This window comes from Corythoichthys intestinalis, chromosome 14, assembly GCF_030265065.1.
Source record: "Corythoichthys intestinalis isolate RoL2023-P3 chromosome 14, ASM3026506v1, whole genome shotgun sequence".
Lineage (NCBI taxonomy): Eukaryota > Metazoa > Chordata > Actinopteri > Syngnathiformes > Syngnathidae > Corythoichthys > Corythoichthys intestinalis.
In genome coordinates, this window is record NC_080408.1 from 20,575,249 (window position 1) to 20,599,427 (window position 24,179).

The 24,179-nt window shown below is 38.8% G+C and overlaps 1 protein-coding gene across 7 annotated transcripts in view; it reads right to left on the reverse strand.

Annotated features, from left to right (window-relative positions):
• The window catches only part of LOC130929777 (glypican-5-like), a 203,930-nt gene that overhangs the window by 71,227 nt on the left and 108,524 nt on the right, over positions 1 to 24,179 (reverse strand). For all 7 annotated transcript variants that reach the window (XM_057857272.1, XM_057857274.1, XM_057857276.1 and 4 more), the window contains one exon: positions 19,105 to 19,808. In XM_057857272.1, coding sequence (XP_057713255.1) covers positions 19,105 to 19,808 — 704 coding nt within the window. The remainder of the gene's footprint in view (positions 1 to 19,104; positions 19,809 to 24,179) is intronic.

The window sequence follows — 24,179 nt, forward strand, 5'->3', positions numbered from 1 at the left end:
CGAGTTTACACCAAAAAGTTCAATTTTGGTCTCATCCGACCACATGACCTTCTACCATTGCTCCTCTGGATCATCCAGATGGTCAGTGGCAAACTTCAGACGTGTCTGGACATGCACTTGCTTCAGCAGCGGGACCTTGCGTGCGCTGTAGGATTTTAATCCATGACGGCGTAATGTGTTTCCAATGGTTTTCTTCGAGACTGTGGTTCCAGCTTTCTTCAGGTCATTGGCCAGGTCCTGCCGTGTAGTTCTGGGCTGATCCATACCCTTCCTCATGATCAGTGATCCCCCACGAGGTGAGATCTTGCATGGAGCCCCAGAACGAGGCAGAGTGACCGTCAACTTGAACTTCTTCCATTTTCTAATAATCGCTCCAACAGTTGTTACCTTCTCACCAAGCTGCTTGCTTATTTTCCTGTAGCCTATCCCAGCCTTGTGAAGGTCTATTATTTTATCCCTGATGTCCTTACACAGCTCTTTGGTCTTGGCCATTGTGAAGAGGCTGGAGTTTGTTTGTTTGAGCATGTGAACAGGTGCCTTTTATACAGGTAACAAGTTCAAACAGGTGCAGTTACTTCCGGTAATGAGTGGAGAACAGGAGGGGTTCTTAAAAAAGAACTAAGAGCCGAAATATTTACTAGTTGGTAATGTATCAAATACTTATTTCATGCAGTTAAATACAAATGTATTATTTAAAAATTATACAATGTGATTTTCTGGATTTTTGTATTAGATTCCGTCCCTCACAGTTGAAGAGAACTTATGATACAAATTACAGACCTCTAAATGGCTTGCAAATGGGGAAAACCAGCAAAATCGGCAGTGTATCAAATACTTGTTCTCCCCACTGTATGAATTTAAAATGAAGATTAAAATGTTGTCTATAAAAGTTGTAAAGCAATAAAACAAACAAGAAAATGAATGAAACGAACAAAAATGTTGTTCTTTTTAAAATTTTTAAATCAATTTCACAGATCATGTGACTCGCACCTTACAGACGGTGATTTGCTTTGCTTAGCCAAAACCACCTGAGGACAGAAGAAACAAGATGGATATACGTATTTTATTTTTTTTTTCAAAACGAACCTTTCAAAAGCGACAACAACTACTCACCGAGAACCAAGGATTGAAGAAGCGGGCCGTGAAACGCCGATGAGCATTGAAAAATAAAGTGAGCGGAGTTTAAGTTTGTCCCACTAAAGACGCTAATTGTACAACAGAGCCACAACCGAGCATACCATATTCAATGGACGACGTCCTTTGACGAAAGCATAGCTGTCCTAAGAACCCTGATTTAAGAATTCGCCTGAAAATGATGGGAAACAAAGAAACACTCATTTTCATTGTATGATTATAAATAGTACTGAAGCACTGATACCGATACCAGTATCGGCGGGGGGGGGGCGATCCGGCCTGAATGGTGGTATCAGTATCGGTGAGTACCAACAAACAGGGCGCGATACCATTTACCAGTCCGGTAACACTGAACGCAGCCTTTTTTCTCCTGACACTCACTACACTCTGTGTTGTGTGATCACACGTGATTACTTTGCATGCCAAGCAGCCATCGCTATTGAACTGCTCCAGACCAATGAGAGCGGGCCAATAGTTGATACTAACCAATGCCAGGGCAGCTTTTTCATATGGAGGAAAAACAAACTAGGAGTAGGAGAAGAAAATGTCGGCGTTTTCAGGATATTTCAGCGTCGAGTACAATGGACCGCAGCAACAAACCCTGGGCAGTGGGACGAGAAGAGTGAAGCACCAAGACAGATGTCTGAAAAAAAAAAATCACTGAAATGATGTTGTCTGTAACCTTCACCTCCATCTGTAACATCCAAGCTCTTTGAAAAATAGATGGATAGATAGATGTATAGATAGATGTATAGATAGATAGATGTATAGGTAAGTAGATAGGTAGGTAGGTAGGTAGGTAGGTAGGTAGGTATCGGCGGATACTGCAGAGTCAGGTATTGGTATCGAGGCCATAAAATGGTATCGGTGCAACACTAACAAATACTGTAGACCTGGCTGGAATATTCAGTCAAAAAGCATGCTGTCTCCTGTTTGCCTGCCTTCATTTTCAAACTCACCACGGTGAAGATTCGTTTCGCAAGGGTGTGAGTGACTGGAAAAACTTTAAATTGGATATTTCCGGGGAATGCCAAAAACAGCGTCTACTTCTCCATGGAAAAACGCGCACACTTACACAGGCACGCACACCCACACATTCATAGCTGGGATGCCTGTATTTACGATCATGGGCTAAGCTACTAACCGAGCGTATATCTTGTAAGTTAATTTTATTGCTGCCAACGCGTTTCGGGGTCATCAACATGTTTTGTGCCCCCTGCCACAAAAGTCAAACTCCATCTATGATTATGGATCTTAAGGAAATATCAGCTTTTCCATATACACAACAACAACAAAATTCCCAATCCTTTTCCTGCACCGTTGTATTGTAAAATTGCAATGAAATTTTGATGTCTGTTTTTTTGTTTTGTTTTGGGTTTTTTTAGGGGGGGGGGTTGTCCTCAATTTGTCAAATCTGAAAGGACAACAGTTCTAAATATACTACATGAGATATTCACACTTACTGTACATCAACCGCATGGTGTGTAGTTGACATGCATTATATACGAGTATATTGCTAAGATAAAAAGAAAAGAAATAGTCATAACACTGTCATGTATCCATATTCATCCATCTCAGTGCAATGCTTTACTACTGACATACAGTGCATTATCATTATCCATACCTTTCAGTTATGATAAATGATGGGTACTCAAACCAAGTTTCTTTTCAAAATGAAGAAACAGCAAGAGTACTTACTACTTACCAGAACTGCAAATCAAACTCTTTAGTATTGTAATGATGTTATTATACTTAATAAAACATTATTTTTATTCAGATTAGTGCTGCAACGATTAATCGATTAACTCAAGTATTCGATAAGAAAAAAAATATTCGAATTAATTTTGCTGCCTTGAGTATTCGTTTAATTAAAGTGGCGTTGTAATGGTTTATTTGGAAAGTGTCTACATTTAGTTTTATTGATTAGGGTGGATACAATGCCCTCTGGTCTGCCTCATTTCACATGGCTGAATCTAATTGCTCCCTGTTAAGACCAACGAAAGCTACGTTTTTGTTTGGGCTAATGTTTTTTAATGCATTCGTAATTTAGTTTATAGGTATAGTTAGTCATTTTTTTGTGGAAATATGAACCATTTGTAAAGAGCATTGTTAAAAAAAAAAAAAAAAGTTAGCATTGTATAGCATTTAAGCTAGCGGACTTTTGCTATGTAAGTTAGCCAATTGTACTTTTGTTGTACATAGATCCTCATTTTCATTCATTCATTCATTTTCCATTTATTTTATTTTTTTTTATACCGTTTGTGGCTCATCCCAGGTATTTTAATTTTTCATGTTCTTTATCCGATTACTCGATTATTCGAACTAACTCGTTCATCGATTAATCGACTACTAAAATAATTGATAGCTGCAGCCCTAATTCAGATAGAATCAACCAATCAACTAAAAGTGTATTCATTTGAATGACAAAGATTGTTCTAATAGTATTATGTGACCCTGCCTGTTGTTTAACTGTAAAATCTAAAATACTAGCTTAGCTTCACCTCGTACTGTAAATCATGTTTTCAGGTTGTGCATCCAGATCAATCCTCCTAAGATAATGATATTTTTTACAGGCTGTCAAGTCAAAGCTCATGTTGTTGTTGTTGTTGTTGTTGGGGGTGTTTACGTCATTATTATTTTTTAAAAATGTCTTTCGGAGTTTTTGTGATGAATGTTTCAACTAATCATGTGACCTCAAGAGTAGTGAAATTAAGGTTGTGGACTGTTAGACCTGTTGTCAGTAAGACGGAGAGCAGGCAAAAACCAAAGAAAATATTTTAGGGTCAAATAGGCATCTAAGAATTTACTACTACATTGAAAGATTTGGCAGAAAATTGGAGCCTTTTTTTTTTTTTTTTTTTTTTTAAACATTCATTCATGGCAATTTGTCCTGTCCTGTCTTTATTTTTATTAACTAGAGCTGACAATTACTTGAAAGGGGATAATGGTAATTGATCTGTTAAAAATATGCATCATATTTATCATCCGTAAAATGAACAAATCACTAATTTTGACAACTTGCCTCGTGGCTGCTCCCAAAAAGCCTGTTTGTATGATTTAGGTTAATGACTTCACTTTTCATTATTTTCCATTTTCTCCTTCGAGTGTTTGGTGCCATTATATTTCCAGATTTTCCATTCCTACTGGCTCATTTTAAGTCACCTTAATTCTTTTCTTAAATGTGCAATTTGGAATCGTTGTCAATCGGCCTCTCAGCTCCCACCCGCAGCCTCAGTTTTTTTTTCTTTTTCTTTCTTGCGTTCGAATGAGGTCATTGCTAATTAAAATGAGACTCAGTCCCTAATATATCACAGGGACAAGTCCTTGAGATCTAAATCACTAGAGGAACACTTTTCTCGCTCACTCCGCTTTGAGGGTTTAGAGCAAAGCAAAGTGTGTGACCCCACCCATCCTCAAACTGGGGTCTGAGCAGGGTACAAAACATGCAAACTGAAAACTGCGGAAGAGGGCCAAGCTCGTTGGTATGGCTGCCTGAGTGCAGACTTAATAACAGACAGCCTTGTAACCACATTTGCTTCTTGATTGTTCCGCGTAACTATGGGCGTTACTTTGAATTGCAACAGTTTCACATCTTTAAGTACATAATTACGAAAATTCTGGGCACAATATGTGGAAAAATATCGCAATTACTGTGGCATTATTCTAACTACGTGGTCAATAGATGGAATAAGGTCAAATGAGTTCCTTGTGTCTGTGTCTGCGATACAGTGGAGGCTATGAAGAGCATGTGGAATGAGGAATTTCTTTGTCCATTTGAAGCTGCCCAGTGAACCAGCTATTACCATTGAAATGCTAACACAGATGGGGTAGGCATCCGTGTAAGTGTCACAGCTGTAGCCACAGCTGCACAGAACACAACGACTAAAGTAAGTTTAGCAGCTGTAGATTTAAGGCGGCCTAAACATCTGGCCAATGGTCACCTAGCTGCTCCTGTTTTGGTCTGGGAAAAACAGACGTGAATAGCATGGGTATTTTGGCTGGCAAATGGAGGAAATTTGGGCTGTTGGTGAGACCTTGAGAGAACAGAATAAAGTGCAAAAATAATGCATAAACTATTTTGGGATTGATATTATATACATCAACCAATAAATGGAAAGTTTAACATGTCTTTTTTACATCTAAACATATCATTAAAATTCCTGTTGAAGAGGAAAAAGATAGCCGGAGGTTTTTTTTTTTCCTCAAATCTCTTAAATGAACATAAGTTGATGTCAAGGATGACATTTTAAGAAAGCTGAATTGTATAACAGCCAGGACCTCACCCCCCTGCCATGATGGAATAAGAGAAAAAGGCTTTTTCTTAGTGGGACGGCCCCGCTTTATATTTCCTGTGCAAATGAGTGAGTTCATCCCAGCCTCCGAGGCTGAACTATGGATTCATACGCAGTGGAAAAAAAAATGTAAACAATAAATGAATATGTCCCCCTTATCATATCTTTGAGGAGGAGGGTTCAAATCATAGGCAGAGTTTGACTTTTGTGACAGGGGGATGTTGATGGCCCCGAAACGCAGTGTCAGCAATAAAATTAACTGACAAGATATATGCTCTGATAAGAGCTTAGCCCATGCTCATACATACAGGCATCCCAGCTGTGTGCGTGCGTGCGTTTTTCTGTCTTACCTAGTGGAAGTAGATGCCGCATCCATTTTGACTGAATTATCCAGCCAAGAACATTTATAATAATACGTTGAAAATGATGTTAATTTGTTTCCCTTCATTTTCTGAGGGTTAACATCTTTAGTGGAGCAAACTGAAACTCCACTCACCATTTTGGTGGTGCTCTTCTGTGTTTCATTCCAAATCTTTATTCCTTGGTTCTCGCTCAGTAGTTGTTGTTGCTTTTGAAAGTTTAGGTGTGAAAAAATTACGTATATTCATCTTGTCTCTTCTGTCCTCTTCTGTTTTTTTTTTTTTAGGGCTAAGCAAAGCAAATGACCGTCTCTAAGGTGCTAGTCACATGATCTGTTTGAAAAATAATTTTGACCCATTATAATTTTTTTTGTTCATTTCATTCATTTTGTGTTTACTTTATTGCTTTACAACTTTTATAGACAACATTTTACTGGCAAAGTCTTAATTTTAAATTCATATATTGGAAAGTCAATTATATGCAATGACATTTAATGCCGCTAGGCGGGCTATGCCCCCCCCCCCCCCAATCTACCCCGAAGACAGTAAAAAAAAAAAACCCAAAACAGTTTAATGCTTTATTTCCATAAGTATGACAATCAGTGTTGGGAATAACGCCGTAATAACTAACGCCGTTATTTAACGGCATTATTTTTTTCAGTAACGGGGTAATCTAACTAATTATTTTTTCCACCGTTACCGTTACTGACGGTCAACAGCGGTGCGTTACTTACTTTGAATAAATTGAAGAAACTACCAGCCGTAGCGAGTCTACTCTGCTCTCTTTATTTGTCATCTAAGACTTGGGGTGCGTTCAGGTTAATGGCAAAGAAAATAGTAAACACACATAGCTTACCTTTTCAAGAACGATGGAGTTGCCGTTTGATACTGTCATAATGTGCAGGTCCTGCACCCATCCGCAGGAAAACTGTTCGTAGCTTTGTAGCAATTTGTAATTTCGGAATCGCTGATGAGTTTAGTAACATACAACAAACAATAAATACAGCAGAATGTCCATTTCGCGTAATTGTGGAAGCCCGTCGACATCTTTACTCCATTTGTCTTCGGCTTGCTCGTAAGGGTCAACATTGTTCACATCCTTAAGTTTGATCTGTTCTTCGCCTTAGTAACGAGTTTGTCTCTTTATCGAACTGGCAAGTTAAAGTTTAATGTCCCGCGAGCCAAACCTGCTTCCAATATGGTTGCGTTGTTGTCAAATCTCACGTGATCCCCTATTCTGTGACATAAACGCTCGAGCCTAATAGCGCACGTACTTCAGAGCCGGTGTTTTCACACATAAACCGGAACAGTGCGTGCGGCAAACCCACACACGCAAAACAGATGCAGAGGGATATGATGGCAGAGCATTCAGAGGAAAATTTGTCCTTTACGAGGTGGAGATATAAACACTATTTCAAGTTGAAAGAACGTGCATTTAAAGTGTAATCTATGTATCGGGGCAAAGCTTTTGTCGACATCTATGGTAAGCAATTCAAATCTGTTTATTTTTATTGCACTTCAAGTGTAGGATAAATCTGTTGCTGGTGGGGTGCAATAAATATTACAAGGTTCTATAACACAACTACCTGTCTGTTCTTCTCTGTTCAACTGACTCGAATACTGCTCAGAAAATTTCAAATTCTTTGACATACAACAACTTCTTTTTAAAGTAACGGAAATAGTTACTTTCCCTGGTAACTAGTTACTTTTACCATAGAGTAATTCAGTTACTAACTCAGTTACTTTTTGGAAGAAGTAGTGAGTAACTATAACTAATTACTTTTTTAAAGTAACGTGCCCAACACTGATGACAACACATTGTTGTGTATTCACAATTTCAGTTATCATCTTCAAAAGTACGACCTATTTATAAAATGTCTCCCTGAATTCACTGGACAGGGACTTTAATGTATAACCAAATACATAACAGCAAAATGGATACGCTTTCCAGCACGGCATGATTTCAGAATTTTGAGTCATGGATCAAAGAGAGAAACGATGTCCCCTGGAACACCGCCTTATGTTCCGTTAAAATGTAATGGCTCGACATTAAATCATGTGGTGATTTCTTGGTTAGGAACCCATAAAGAAGACATGTGGGATTTCTTTTTTGCGGTGTTGGAGGCTACTTCATATTGTCAGCATATTATACTCAAGAAGCACGAAAAGGAAGAGGGGAGAAGAAGATGTGTGACTGTCTGAGGGGGAAAGCTGCACCCACCGTCATTAGCTAATGGAGTGCTGAGTAAGTCAGTCAGTCAACTTGAGGCTTGGACAGAATGCCAATGGCGCATACAGCTTACAAAAATGAGTATGGATTGGCCAGGAGAATATTTTGTATCAGCTACCGCCGTGTCGACTCAAATGTCACATTTGCAGGAATTATTTTAAAAGATCAAACAGCAACACAGTTATGTTAGTCCAAACCTAAAAACACAGTACGTACTGTAAGTTAAACACTGCCAGTAAATTGACAGCAAAGAAAATGCATTTTATAAAAAGCAGAATGTTTGAATTTCTTAAAATGAAACCATAGTGAACTCTAACTTTGCAGTCATCTACCACTAGCAATTATTTCCATTATTTCAAGGCTCGGGCTGCTATTATCGTTGCCGCATGAGCCCTAATGAGAAGCTGGGGTAAAACCAACAAGAGAGAAGGATAAGCATGCAATATTTGGATTGCAAATATATGGGCAAATGTATTAATCCAGGCCATTGATGCTAAAATGATTGCGAGTGATTGAAGAATTTGTCATTGTGTACAGGGCTGCATGATCAAAATGCTAGGAAAATATTTTGAACCATTATTAGCAACTACCTATTCTGTAACTTTCCAATGAGAAGACATGTGGAACAACTACAGTATGATAAATCAATTACAAACAACTTGAGTCCTTTCCCCGCCCGAATTCCAGGTAGCCAATATTTATTTGTGGCTGTTTTTTGCTTCAATCAAGACACGCTGAATGCTCTGGTGGATCTCCAACTATGACTTGCTCCATCCGTTGTATTTAAATGCCAAATTGTCGGATTTGCACCAGTTGGATTTCCATTGTGTTGCTGCCTGCTTTGGCAACCAGGAGACAGTACAAGAGAAAAGTGGATATACGGTACATGGGTGTTCAGAAAGTGCTGATGTTATAGTTTCACTTATTTGCACTTACAGGATAAATAATATCTGTTATGTTTGTACCAGTGGCGGTTCTAGGATTTTTCTGAAACAGAGGCCAAGAAGGGGCCACATGCAACCCTCAGGGGCCAAGCGTCACTGCCATCTTTGTTCAGTGTTTGTTTTGGTTAACAAGGCAATACGAAGATTATCCAGAATGCAATGTTCCCTCTAAGCTGCGCAATTGCGCACTGTTTACACAAACTTGGTGCACAAGAAAATCGATGCTGCGCACAAAATGAAATTCAACAGAAACGTGACTACTGTCGGTGCCCTAGCACGACACTCCTATTGGTGCATTCGATACGCCAACATGACAGTCCTAGTGCTTCGGAGTATTCGTTTAATTAAAGTGACTTTGTAATGGTTTATTTTGAAAGTGTTTGCATTTAGTTTTATTGATTTGGGTGGATACACTGCCTTCTAGTCTGTCTCAGTTCACATGGCTGAATCCAGGTGCTCCCTATTACGACCAACATAAGCTAAATTTTGTTTGAGCTAATGTTTTTTTTTAATGCATTCCTAATTTAATTTATAGGTATATTTAGCCTATTTTTGTGGGAATATGTGTCTGAACCATTTGTTAAGAGCATTGTAAAAAAGTTAGTATTTTATAACATTTAAACTAGCGGACTTTTGTTATGTAAGTTAGCCAATTGTTCTTTTGTTGTACATAGATCCTCATTTATTTATTTATATTTTTATACCGTTTGAGGCTCAGTTTAGGTAATTTAATTTTTCATGTTCCTTATCCGATTACTCGATTATTCGAACTAATGGTTTATCGATTAATCGACTACTAAAATAATCGATAGCTGCAGCCCTAGTTAATTGCGTCAAATATTTTAACGTGATTAATTTAAAAAATTAATTACCGCACGTTAACGCGATAATTTTGACAGCCCTAATAAAAACATTTAAATATCACATGCCCTTGCTATGTGAGTATTACGCATCCGCACAGCGCGATGACGATGTTCCAATAATATATTGTTCAGGCCAACTCTAGAAACAAAATTCTCTCATTCTCTCTCACTTCAGAAAAGAAGGACTAACAGATTGCCATGCTTTGTGCTAAAATGGGAATAGGGGCACTTCATGGGCTAGTGGTTTGAATGATTATATTGAATGTTCCATCCATCCATCTATCATCTACTGCTTAATCCAGGGTCGGGTCGCGAGGGCAGCAGCTTTCGCAGGAAAGCCCAAACTTCCCACTTCAACCTGCTCCTTCAGCGGGATTTCAAGGCATTCTCTGGCCAGTCGAGTGACATGGTCCATATTGAATGTTGTAATGTGTTTCGGCGCAGTTTTGTGTACAAATATTATTTGCTTGAGAATTAAAAAATGCCACATTGAATTACAACTCTATTGAGAAAAAAACTCTTCAAAACACAAAGATGGGTCACTAAGGCTAGGTTCAGATCGCAGGTCTTAATGCAGGAATCCAATTTTTTCATGTTTTTCCGACTCGAGTGAGGCATTAACTTGACGGTCTGGACGTGACAAGTCGCGCAGAAGTAGACATTTCAAATCCGATCTGGTTCGCTTTCGTATGCGGTTCAAATCTGATCTGGGCCACATTTTTCCAGAACGTGGCGGCGGTCTGAACTGTCAAGTCTTCCAAATCAGAATTCAAACAGGAATAGACTTCATAACCTATTGAAATTACACGGAAAACAGAGCCAATCCGTATGGGGCGTATATATTTAAAAACTTCAAATTCAAATATATTCAAAACCAAAGCTGCTACTGATCGAAAATCAAAACAGGCCCCTACCTTAGTCATATACGAGTCTCCATGAGCAGCGGCATCAAAAAAATTCAAAGTCGTTCTCTAATAAAATCTCAATTAATTATTTTTTATATATGTATAACAAAACTTAAAATGGCTATAAAATCTTCAGATTTTACACTAGATGCACAAAAATCACCAAATGCAGAGATAATCACCTATATTTTCAGGATCAATAGCAATATTTAACATATCATATAAAGTTTTTGTTCAAAATACCAACTTATTTTTCTTTTATTTACTGCATGTTTTCAACAGCTAATAAATCACTCAATTTTCACATCAGAAAAATAATACTTGAGGAAAGCACGCAGAATCAATTATAATATATAAATAGATTACTAATAAATTCTATATACAATCACAACTTTTTATAGACTAGAATATCCCTTTATTGTCATTATACAGTTGTACAGTGAAATTGTGGAGCATTTCCCTTTGAAGTGCATGATAAGTGAAAATCTCAAAAGTTCTTTACCTGTATATATAAATTCTTTATAGATACGAGTAAAACATTCTCGATTCTTGGTTAAAAGCAAAAGAAACCGTGCAGGTAGTATTTATCTTACGTAAATATGGCGAATGTGCAGCTCGCCTCTATATTCACTGTAGCGCCACCTAACCACGAGTCCACAGCAAATAGCTTTTCACACTGAGACAATCCTTCCTGTTTGTATGTGGTACAGCTTTCGTAGTTCTTCAAAAATCTAAGCTTAAGTCCGACATGAGCGCGTGTCGTCTTCGGCTGACTATTAGTAAATGAAGCTCGGCCCCCTATGGTAAGGCGAGACGTAAAGAATGACGAAGTGTCAGGTCAATAGGTTATGAAGTCTATGCGTCAGCAAAGAGCAAGAACAGCACGCAAGACGGCAGCGATGAAGCTGTTCAATAGCATTAGCGCCTAGCTTGAATTCGGCTTTTACTACGCAGGAAACTGGCTTGACCACAGGCATTAAAAAATACAATGAAGAAAAGGAAAGCCTGATAATGCTCCATTTTTCTGTGCGCCAAATGAGCAATATTTCAGTATTGCTTACATGACCGAGTCTGAGCAAACTGACGCACACGTATGTGTGTGGGTTTTGTTGCTTCAGTGCATGCGGGTCCATTTGCTCAGCGCGTGTCGGACTGCAAATCAGTGCGCATGGGTAATGCTTGAATGGGCTCAATGGACAAAGGCAGTCTGAAAGGGCGCGCAAAAAAAAAAAAAAAAACATGACAAAAAAATCGAAATTGTGCATTAGGATCTGCACTATGAACCTAGATTTACAGAAGAAAAACTACAATTTCTCCTCAATTGTTGCTCTTGTTTATAACCATGTTTCATTCTGACTATGCATTTAATGCAGCTTCACAGGAATGATGCCAAATGTTTCCAGCAATGACTTATTTTGTAGTGGAAAACAGACCACCCAAAACTAAGGCAAGTAGAGCCAAAGTAAAGCTGTGCCAAGCAGAGTATTGGAAAAAGGATCTCAATCCCCCCAAAAAATAGCCTCAAGCCCAGCAGAAGTTTGAAGGCCACATTAACAGAGAGGACCACTGAGTATTGGAGCCACAATTTTCAAAGACGTCCCAAAGTACTGTAGGGACTTCTCCAGGAGGCTCTTTCAATTTCTCCTAATTGTGTGTATGCAACATTAGCCAGCCACAGGCTCCCTTAATATCCATAACCCCTTCCTTCTCAACACAAATTCATACTCAATCTCAATATGCATAAGAATGTGTTAAAAAAACAAAATGCTGTATGGTTCCGCCACTCTGCAGAGCTATCAATCACTGCCTTTCAGTTTATCCTACTATTGTCAAAGGGTGGGCCACTTATCCAGGCCTCTCAAAAGATTTCTTAAAACCTGATACTTAGACATAGAGTGCGTGCATGTGATTACAGTATCACTCTAGTGATCCAAGTTTTGTACTACAATCAGTATAGAGTAAAGTCTGTGCTGTGTGCAGCACGTGAAGTGTGAGACAGCAACCGCAAAAACTGTTTGGGGATTACATCCCAGTCCAAAACCACAAAGTTGCAATATTTCATTTTACTCTAACAATATTCTGACTTTATAAAAATGTAAATAAATAATGTATCCTTTGTGCTCTAATTCACATGTTAAACGTATACATTTCAAAGATAAACAGTACTGTCAGACATGGTATTTGCACTTTATTTACTTTGCATTAAGATGGCAATGATAATGTGCATAGTATAATAAGAAATTGGCTGTTAAGTGTGTTTGCTTGGACGGGGAGTGCACGGAGGTGTAGAGGTGAAGGCGGATACACTGACACAGTAGTTGGGCATTGGAGATTTAACAGGTTTAGCTTACATGTCCCTGAGGTTTTATTAAAATGCTCATATTTAAGAAGTCCGCTGGTTACGAACAGCACAAGGCACGACAGCTTCAAGATGTTCCTTTCTGAATATGTCATTGTTGGGTCTTTTAAAAAGAAACACTACCATTTGAATCAAACCTTAGAAGGATTCATTGGATTTGGCATTATTTCTTGTGGGGAAAGCTTTATTTTGACATAATTTGGTTTTACTTTCTGGAACAAATTCATTCTAAAAATGGATGTAGACTTGTACGACTATATTTTTTTTCCACAAAGTTTTTTGTTTTCTATAACTATTGTGCACACTCCCTTTAGCGTAGCTTTGCAAATAATAATGATAACTAGGCCTGCAAGCAGGACTGAACGGGCCCTCGCAATCTAGCGCAACTCGGACTGTGTGCAGGTCAGGGTGGTGGCAGATCCTCCTCTCTAATCATCTCATTAGAACCTAACATGCTCGAAAGTCGCCTATTTACATTCCCACACCCAAGAGATAAAAACCCCTATTGGAGAGAGTACTACAAAAAAGGAGCCACTACTGAGCTGTGCAGCCAAGCCCTTATTCAAATTAAAATTAATATTCTAACTGGGCCAATTCGACCAAGTGCGCCAAATATTGTGGCTCTATAAGCTGCCTGAGTCTCTGAAAAAAAATATTTCCTTTAAATGGCGAACAAAGGGTCGTCACGGCAACAGACAGAGACACGTGGACATGGGCCGTAAAAAAGAATTTTAATAGGTCTTGAAACTACAATGACCAACATGAAAAGAACTGGACATGTTTTGGAAAAACGAGTGACTTTCTATCGCCACTAGTTGGCGCTGTAGGGTTGATGCAAATGACCCCTACAAGGCCCTTCAGGTTATGACTCTCAACAAGAATGGGAGGTTTGGCGCAGATATGTTGTATATCTGCCGAGTTATGACTGTTCAAAGTTTTTGGAGAGAAAAATTGTTGACAGTCATTTTCACTTTCCTGTTTGGACCCCTCCGCTTCAACGAAACTTCAATATTTTTCATCAGGCACCTGAAGACAGGTCTTAAGGCTTCCCTTATGCAGGTTTGAGGTAGACTGATTTTTTCCCTTTAGAGAAGGAGTGTGTCCCGTAAAAAAGGGCATTTCCTGTTCCCACTAGGAGGCGCCAGGCACAAATGGTAAATTTTCAATCCAGTCCTGCTCAGGCTGGTATACCTCACACACATGCCAGATTTAAAATAGATTTAACATTGTATGAGGGTGTTATCAGTCATTTTCCGAATTCGGTGTTTTGGCGAAAAAATGGCTGACTTTGGCACCCCGCCCAGGTCAGGCCCGTGAATGAAAACAGGCCATTTTTATAACTTAAGATTTCATATGCCTCATGAACAGTCTCGCTGATTTTGAGAATGATCAAACTAATTCCCTAGGTGCCAAGGTGTAAAATGTGCACACTGTAAATCGATAAAAAGTTCACATTCAATCCAAAATACCCGATTTCCTGTAGGATTTGGAATGTGTGTGCAAGAGACTTTTTGGAGCAGTTTTGCACAAAGTTTTGACTCTCCAAATTTCATCACTCTATGTTAGAAAAACCTAAATGGAGAGGCCTTTTTGAAAATTTCAAGGGGGCGCCACTGAGCCATTTTGTTAAATTTTTTCGTATCGTTGCAAGATTATCGAACGTTATCCAAAGCCGCATGTATGTGCAAATTTTGGTGAGTTTTTATGCATATTCAAGCCTCCAAATGTAAACTCTTACTGTGAACCCATGAAAATTTCACATTCGACCCAAAATACCCGATTTCCTGTTGGATTTGGAATATGGGTGCAAGAGACTTTTTGGAGCAGTTTTGCATAAGGTATCTACTCCCCAAATTGCCTTGCTCTATGTTGAAAAAACCCAATAAGAAAGGCCTTTTTAAAAACTTCTTTCTGTCGCCACTAGTTGGCACTGTAGAGTTGATGCAAATGACCCTTACAAGAACCTTCAGGGTATGACTCTCAACAAACACGGAAATTTTGGCGCAGATATGTTGCATATCTGCCGAGTTATGACTGTTCAAAGTTTTTGGCGAGACAAATTGTTGACGGTCATTTTCACTTCCAGTTTGGACCTCTCCGCTTCAATGAAACCTCAATATTTTTCATCAGGCACCTGAACACATGTCTTGAGGCTCCCCTGAAACAGGTTTGAGGTCAATAGATTTTTTTCCCTTGGAGGAGGAGCCTGTCTCGTAAAGAAGGCCATTTCCTGTTCCCACTAGGGGGCGCCAGGCCTAATGGGTAATATTTCAATGCAGTCGTGTTCAGGCTGGGATATCTCATATACATGCTAGAAATGAAAAAGATTGAACGTTGTATCACGGAGTTTTTAATCACTTTCTGAATTTGGTATTTTGCCCAAAAATGGCCGACTTTGGGACCACGCCCAGGTCAGACCCTTGAGTGAAAACTCACCATTTTGAAAACTTAAGATCTCATATGTCTCCTGAATAGTCTGACCAATTTTGAAGACGATCCAACTATTTTCTTCAGCGACAAGGTCTCAAATGTAAATCGATAAAATTTCACATTTGATCCAAAATTTCCGGCTTCCTGTTGTGTTTGGAATATGGGTGCAAGAGACTTTTTGGAGCAGTTTTGCACAATGTATCGACTCGCCAAATTTCATCGTTCTACGTTGAAAAAACCTAATAGGAGAGGCCTTTTTGAAAATTTCAAGGGGGCGCCACTGAGCGATTTTGTTAAATTTTTTTGTAGATTATCAAAACTTACGCAAAGTTGCATGTATGTGCAAATTTTGGTGAGTTTTCGTGCATGTTCAGGCCTCCAAATGTAAACTCCAACTGTGAACCGATAAAAATTTCACATTTGATCCAAAATATCCGATTTCCTGTTGGATTTAGAATATGGGTGCAAGAGGCTTTTTTGAACAGTTAGGCATAAGGTATCTACTCCCCAAATTTCATTGCTCTACGTTGAAAACCTGAGAGGAGAGGCCTTCTTGAAAATTTTAAGGGTCAAGGGGGCGCCACTGAGCCATTTTTTGACATTTTTTCAAAACGACGCAAGATTATCGAAATTTACACGAAGCCGCACGTATGTGCAAATTTTGGTGACTTTTCGTGCATGTTCAGGCCTCCAAATATGCCATTTTCATTTGCCATGAAAAAAGAAGAATAATAATAATAATCCTTTGCAAAACAATAGGGCCTTCGCACGCCTAGTGCTCGGGCCCTAATAATAATAATAATGATATGGTCAACGGAATCTTGAAGCTCACATATCTGTTGGTTTAAAACAAAAAAACAAAACAAAAAAAAAACACCATAGGCCTCATAACACTATGAAAAAGGAGCTTTGTCCATGAGCAGTCATTTGAGATTTGAGATGTGGAAATGCATTTAGTTGGCAGATCTGCAACTTGTAATGGTCCAACATGTAGAACATATTATTGGAGAATTCAAACAGGGTGTGTCATTTTTAGGAATAACTGGCAATCTATACCGCAATTCAGGAAGGAGGAGGGGCTGATATGAGAGCGGAGAAAATGGGAGCCACCAGTGTCCGATTGGGAACACATTCTTTTCTGGCATCAATTCTCAAGGCCGTTTTCCAGATGACTGGGTCTAATTTATATGGCCTGCTTCAAGCTCGTTTAATGCTGCAGCTCATTTGTGCCTGTGCATGGCAACCCATTTGTACTCTGACTCATATGTTCATCAAGACAAACAAATGGTATCTATGAAGGTGATATGTGACCATTACATGCATTAAATAATCCTCTGTCTGCATGTCCAGTAAGCTTGATCATCTCCACCATCAGTTGACAAAACAGCTCCCACAGAAATTGCGCCACGCCGACCCAGGCAGAACGTTGAGTTGGCTTTCACTGTGATAAACTCAAACACTCTGCGTTCTAACGCCAGATTTAGGTGGAAACAGGAGAAAGGTTTTACTGCATACAAGCAGTCAGGAGTGTCTCACGAGTGACTTGGTCAAGGGTTCAAGGTAATTATTATATTAAATACCACCATGCATGTACCTTAAAACATGGGGATAAAATAAATAAATAAATAAATAAATAAATTTAAAAAAAAATCAATGGATAAAATTGTAACTTTGCCTTGAAATATTTACATAAAATGTATGATAACTACCTGTCTTTTACTTTCACCAAGAATCTAGACTGTTTTACGTTCATATCTATAGAAATTCCGCGATTTAAGCATTCATTTAGAAGAATTTTCAACTTAAAAAGCTGTTTGTTTTGTTACGGCCGCCATGTTAGATTACACAATACCGTAACTTTTGCTTCAAATATTTATGTAAAATGAACGATAACTGCCCGTTTTTTGGTTTTAACCAAGAATCTAAACTGTTTTATATTCATATCTACAGAAATTCCGCAATTTAATCATTTATTTACAAGAATTTTCAACTTAAAAACCAGTTTGTTTTGTCATGGCCGCCATGTTGGATTACACAGTACCTTAACTTTGGCTTGAAATACAGTATTTACGTAAAAAGAACGATAACTGCCAGATTTTTGCCTTTAACCAAGAATCTAGACTATTTTAAGTAAATATAAGCATTTATTTACAAAAATTTTCAACTTAAAAAGCTCTTTGTTTCGTGATGGCCGCCATGTTGGATTTTGTACCGCTACACAATCGCGGAATTCAACCTAAATAAGTTGCGATTGTATATAAAAAAAATTTAAATTTTGCTTTTGTTGAGTAAAATTAAGATGATTCTGCATGCTGTCCTCAAGTGTTAAGTTTCTGGTGTGAAAATTGAGTGATTTATAAGCTGTGGAAAACTTGCACTAAATTAAAAAAAGTAAGTTGCTATTTTGGGCAAAAATATATATGATATGTTAAATATTGCTATTGACCCTGAAAATATTGGTGATTATCTCTGCATTTGGTGATTGTTTTGTGCATCTAGCGTACAATTTGAGAATTATACAGCCATTTTAAGTATTGTATAATTTATTGTAATGTACTACTTGTATAAAAAAATAATTATTCGTGATTATATTAGGGAACAACTTTAATTGTAAGTTTTTGAAAATAGGCCCCCCCTCAAGTGATAGTGAAGTCTAAGGCCTAATATTGTTTTTATAACTGATTATAGTGTGTAATGAATTCACAACTACAGAGGTACGTTCCAGTGGATCAGCATGTACTGTGCAGTATAAGGATTATCACGGGCAAGAACTTTCCTCTGGAATCATGGTAAATCTGCAACCACAAGTCAAAACGCACTTGGATATTGGGATAATTACAAGAAGTAATAGAGCATAATCCAACAAAACATTGATTTGACCCACACTGTATATAAGTGTAGACAGATCAGTGAAAGACTAGTCTTTAATCTGTGGATCTAATCGTGTGTTAGTTTAATCTTTGGTTTAAATGTCACATAGTATTTGGTGAACAGCAAAACTGAACATAACACCTATAATGAGGCCTTATGTATACATAGACTCAGTGTACAATAATGCTTGCCAAGGTCTGTGAATCTAAGGGAAATTCTTGGACAAAAACACAATTTTTACTCAGAAGAACATTTTGGCAGCCTCCATGAAACATTTTAGACTGTAACAACTAAAATACTAAATTTATGACTGGATATAGTCTATGACATGCATCTGCCAAACAAATCCCACTCCATTCTATCCCATTAAGGATAAGAGTAATTCCTGTACTCCAGACTAAAAACTATACAATTTTCGCCTTTTCGACGACTTGCAAGTTTGGAAAATCTCCCCTTCTAACCTCAACTCTGTCTGCCTTTTTGGAGCCGTCTTTGCTTTTTCTTTTCAGTATAAACAATATTTCTTCTGTGAAAAATTTGAATACTGTGCGAGCATTAATGCAGTGTGTGGTGCTCTTTGTTGCATTAGTGGGGAAAAAAATGGCTCACAACCCACAAGTAGCCTTCAATCCCTTTCCAATCAATACATGAACTTTGCCAATGTATATCTGTAAAACAAAGAGGTTGCAGATCGGCGTGCCTGTGGTGTGTACTTACTGTGGCTGTGATGAGTGGACCGTGGAGCTGTGCATAGAGCAAGGCCTCGTTCACGTGGCCACGCATTCCTAGAAGTGCGAGTTCCAGGCTGTGGTGGCCTACCATGGCGTGGGTTAACTGCTCCAATAAGTTGGTGTATCTCCTCCAAGGCTGGTCCAGCTCCGATATGCTTGCCAAGCAGCCGCGCATAACATTGAGACAGTAACCTACGCAGGGCTTGATGAGAGTCAGGCCTCTACAATGGGAGCAGTATACCATCTTTACGAGGCCCTTAACACAGTCTTTAGTCAAGGTGATGTGTTCGGTGGCATTCAGCACCTCCAGACCTTCCTCGAAGAATAGGCCCATTTGTCGCCCCACACTTATTGCTTCAGAAAGCTCCTGGGCCATGACGCTTGGATGAGGCCCAAAAGGGTTAACATCCTGTCGGATCATACGGAGGCAGTCCGTCATTTCTCGGTCCACTGCCGTGCTGTCGACAATGCCTGGATTGATAAGTCGTGTGTAGACGAGTGGGAAGAGGTTATTAAAAAATTGGTTGACTGTCGCCTCCACTGAAACGTTGGCTCCACGGAGGTAGAGTGATAGTGAGGCAAATAGTTGGTTAACATGGGGCAAAGCTTGATGAGAAAGTGGAGTGTAGGTCCCTTCCAACAGAGAACTCAAGTGTCCTTGAGAGAAGGATAGTAGGTACTGGAACATGTCTATAAAAGAGCAAAAGAGAAATGCAGGACATTTAGAAAAATGATCTACAGTACATATTCTTCACGGTAAGCTCTAAGGACAAACATGTATCCAAATTTCTGGCCCCCAAAGAGCTATGCTCGGCTTGTATCAGTATTTAGCATTGCAAAATCAGCGCCAACTTTCCTTTTAATATGGTGGGGATATCATTTTTTATTATGTCATCACACCAATATGTAATGACTTACTGAGACAGCCAAACAGTTCACAGAGGGAGACAAAGTGAAACAAGAATACAGACTCAAAACAACAGAGTCCAGTTGTTTCAACCAATACTTGACCAAAATCCTAAACAATCTAACAATAACTTTGATTTAACTTGGCAAATTCGTAAAGGGTGGGTGAGATCTGCAATGCAATCAATAACACCAGTACATAAGCCAGTTAAATGTTTAAAAGGCAATTTTCAACCTTTAAAGAAACACTTTGTAACTTTTCAGTTTGGTCGATTTTAGCGACACCAGTGGACAAAAGCAGTAGTGTTTTGCCTTAAGGAAGACTGCGTTTCCCATGAGGACCAGCGCACACCCGAACAGTGTAGTAAAACCATCAATGAATAAAAAAATCAGTCTCCCGGTTGCCTGCCGATGGATTAAACAAAGTTTCTGTTTCCAGCGGCTGTTTGAAGGACATAATAATAAGGTAATGAATACAGTTTGGGCTAAACAATAGCATATGACGGTTAGCAACCGTGTGCCTTTGTGCGACTTGTCAGTACGGACGAGTTCGGTTGAGGGGCCGGGGAGTGTCATGCCAGCGAGTGAAAGCCGGGCCAGTGTTTATTTTGTATATATTTTTCTTCTCCTCAGACAAAACTTTTTGTCTCTTGTTGCTCTGCCATCTTTCCAGCCTTCACGTGAAAGCGTTCGCATCGACTTCTGCTTTTATAATGAATGGGGAAAGTGACGTATGCCGTAAAGCAGTCAGAACATTTGTAGTTGTGTGTTGCAGGGTACCTGCTACCCTCCTTAAAGTTAACTAGTACCGGTCAAAGTGATACAGACCCTATAATGACATAACAGAGGTGTCAGTCAACCAGTTGTCAGTCGACTTATTATCACAAATGTTATGAAACTATTTAATAAATGTTGAAAAGTTACCTAGTATTGCTTTAAGCACATATTGAAGTTCTTTATGAGAAGGAAAATGATATGTTCACATGATTTTTGTAGTTGAAAATACACATCCCATAGAAGTTAAGGGGGATTTGATGAACTGATGATGGGCACATCTACTGCTGGTTGCCTCTTTAATGTGGATTGTCCCACTTGCTTCTGATCCCCGAGGAAAAAAAAAAAAAAATACACATCCCAAATCCAGTGAAGCTGGGATGTTGTGTAAAATGAACATTAAAAATGAATACATTTCATTCATTCCTTGTTGATACCACATGTTGTCACAAGGGGTCACAGGGGGGCTGGAGCCTATCCTAGCATTTTAGCATTCAATAAATGCATCCCAACTGACCATTAGGAAACCAACTGTTGGACTTCTTTTTTTATTCCTCATCTAATTGTTCACAAAGGGGTGAACTTATCCTTGTCCAAATTTGAAAACAAACTGCATGAGACTTTAGAGGGTGGTCCTTCATACACATGACATTCACCTGTTTTGCATTATCCTGTTAACCTTTGGAATGTTCTTAGCAGGTGTTTTTTTTTTTTTTTTATTGCTCTGCATTAACAGTCGATGTGGAAACTAAGGATGCAACTATACTCGGTTTTATATTGAACCGTTCAATACGCCCTCTTTGATTCAATACGCAAAATCATTCAATCCAAATGAAAAACTCCCAAAATTATGTTCCAAATTTATTTTTGTTGTCTCTCTTGCTAAAATGTCTGGAGCAGCTTTGCCTTGAAAAAACAAACTTCGCCGCTAGATGGCCCCCTACTCCGCTCTTCCCCCGAACTGCATGAAAGGTGGTATCTGTGGCGCATGAGGATCATTGTTTGTGAGGAAGGACAGAAACATAAGGCTTGCCGGCTTCACAATTGTTCAGATCCTTTATTTGGTCGCATTTTAGGTGAGCTGATTTGCTATCCCCACTCCCACATATTAAATAAAAACCGTCTTTACAGATACGTACAAAAATGCCTGCTAATATATTATTGCCGACTTGGCTGCTACGAATAACCTCGCTTAGAACCTAGATGAGCTACGTTAGATCCCCCCCAAGTCCCATGCCATTGGCTGCCTGAGCCCAGAGTGATCATGGGAATTAACACCCGCCATGACTGAATGGAAGCTAAGCAGGCCAAATCAATCCATACCAGTGACTATAGATAATGCTGCAAATATTGATCATTCAGTACGTAACACAGAAGGACTCGGACCACAAGTAGGATGTTTTTCTCATGTAGTAAACATGCCTGCTAAGAGAGTAATCAATCAACAGTGTGCCCCGCCTCACTTTACAAACAGTAAAGATTGTTCTCAGCACTATTATACAAAATTTCTTCAGATCAGTAAGAAATAAGCACATAAATATCATGCACTATAATGCATGTTTATATGATGGCATTGTTATTTTTGATTGTTAGCAAAATAAAAAAACATTAAAAAAAAACAAAAAAAAACCCCACTTGTATTTTTTGTTTCAGAGCATTAAATCTATTAAATCGAGTCTAAAATAGTGTCCCTCGTATCGAAAATCGTATCGAACCGTGACTTAACTCGTTGCATGCCTAGTGGAAACCATAAGTAAACAACCCTACATTGTAGTGAAATTAGCACTAGTGTGCTGTACAGGCTGAAGTCTGGCCTGGCCCTGTAATGCCTGATTCCTAAAAATAATTCTGTAGTTAAATTATCAGCCCAAATACAAAAACATCAAAGATCGGGCTCCAAGGATCTATGCGTAAACCCTAACCCACTTGCCAAATTTCATTGTGATCCGTCCACAAAACACACAGGATTACTGCAAAATGACACACCACCAGCAACAACTACAACATGAGTGCCGACTTAAAATACATTACATACATTACAATACATACAAAATAAAAATACATTTAGATAGCCCCCCAAAAAAGAAAAAAATGATACAGTGAAGTTACAGAAAGTGAAGCATGATAGTTAAAGGGATGACTATACAAATATGCATGCTCACATAGATTAACTATGTCTAAAAGTGTTTGTGTATGCAGGTTGTGGAAGCTACATGCTACGCTTGTGGGATGTGATGTCAACTTAGAAGCATGTCGGGATATAAAGCAACGGTGGCAACTATGGTATCCCCTTGAACCCCCTGCTGTGTGTTTACAAATGTTTGCACAAATCGTTATTCTTATCGTTTTCTTCCTGTGGATGAAAGCAAATTAACAAGTCCTAATATTGTATAATAATTGCCAACTTTGTGTGCTTGGCTTGCGTATGTCTCTCAGAGTTGCAGACAGAGAGATAACAATGGTCAATCTCAACAGCTGCACTAATATGTCTGACACATGGGGACTCCCGGCTAGGCAGTAAAGGGCACGTGTGTAACGCTACAAATTACAACCATCATTTTCAGTAATAACAACTCTAGAGTTCTTCGACATTATAACCAATTATATCCAGTTGATATTATTGTAAATTTCTATAATAAATCACAAACCGTGATTGAAAGTATTTTGCTATGATAAGGTCATGTGGTGCGCTACGTGTTTGAATGATGGTTTTGGCACACTGCCTTGTTGGACATTCTAAGTGGAAGTCGTTGTATAAATTACAAGTTGGGTAGACATCATGCCATATTATTTGACCTCTTTATGTTTCAGTAGACGGCAGACGCACATGTCATTACAATGACAAACATTAGCGACAGCTGCCTCAGACTACCCACTACAGTGTGAATGCTGACCGGTTTAGATCCCATATGAAAGCAGTATACTGTTTGCTAAAGTTATGGGTCACATCTGTCGCATGGACCAAAACATTGCCCCTGTCTTTCCCCCTGTCCATGCATTAGTTAGTAAATACAGTACAAATGGCCTTAGGCTGTTTAACATATTACATGGAAAAAGAAAACATAAATGTCACGCAGAATTTGATTTGCCGTAATTCTATGGAATGGCTTTTTCTGAGCAATGCAAACTGTGCCTCATTTCCAGCATTCCAGCAAGCTTCATTGAAATTAAACCACAAAACTAACGTGCAAGTGGAACAATGAAGGTCTATGTTTGAACTTTGTTAATGGTGGCCATGCCCCCCCATTTGTCTACAGTGCAGGACAAATGGTAAAAACTTGCAAACACTGCTTAATACTTTATCCTGGTTTTGGAAAGGTGTCACTTTATTTCCACTTGAGTATTAACATGAGGTGACGAAACGTCCTCTTTTGCCCGGAC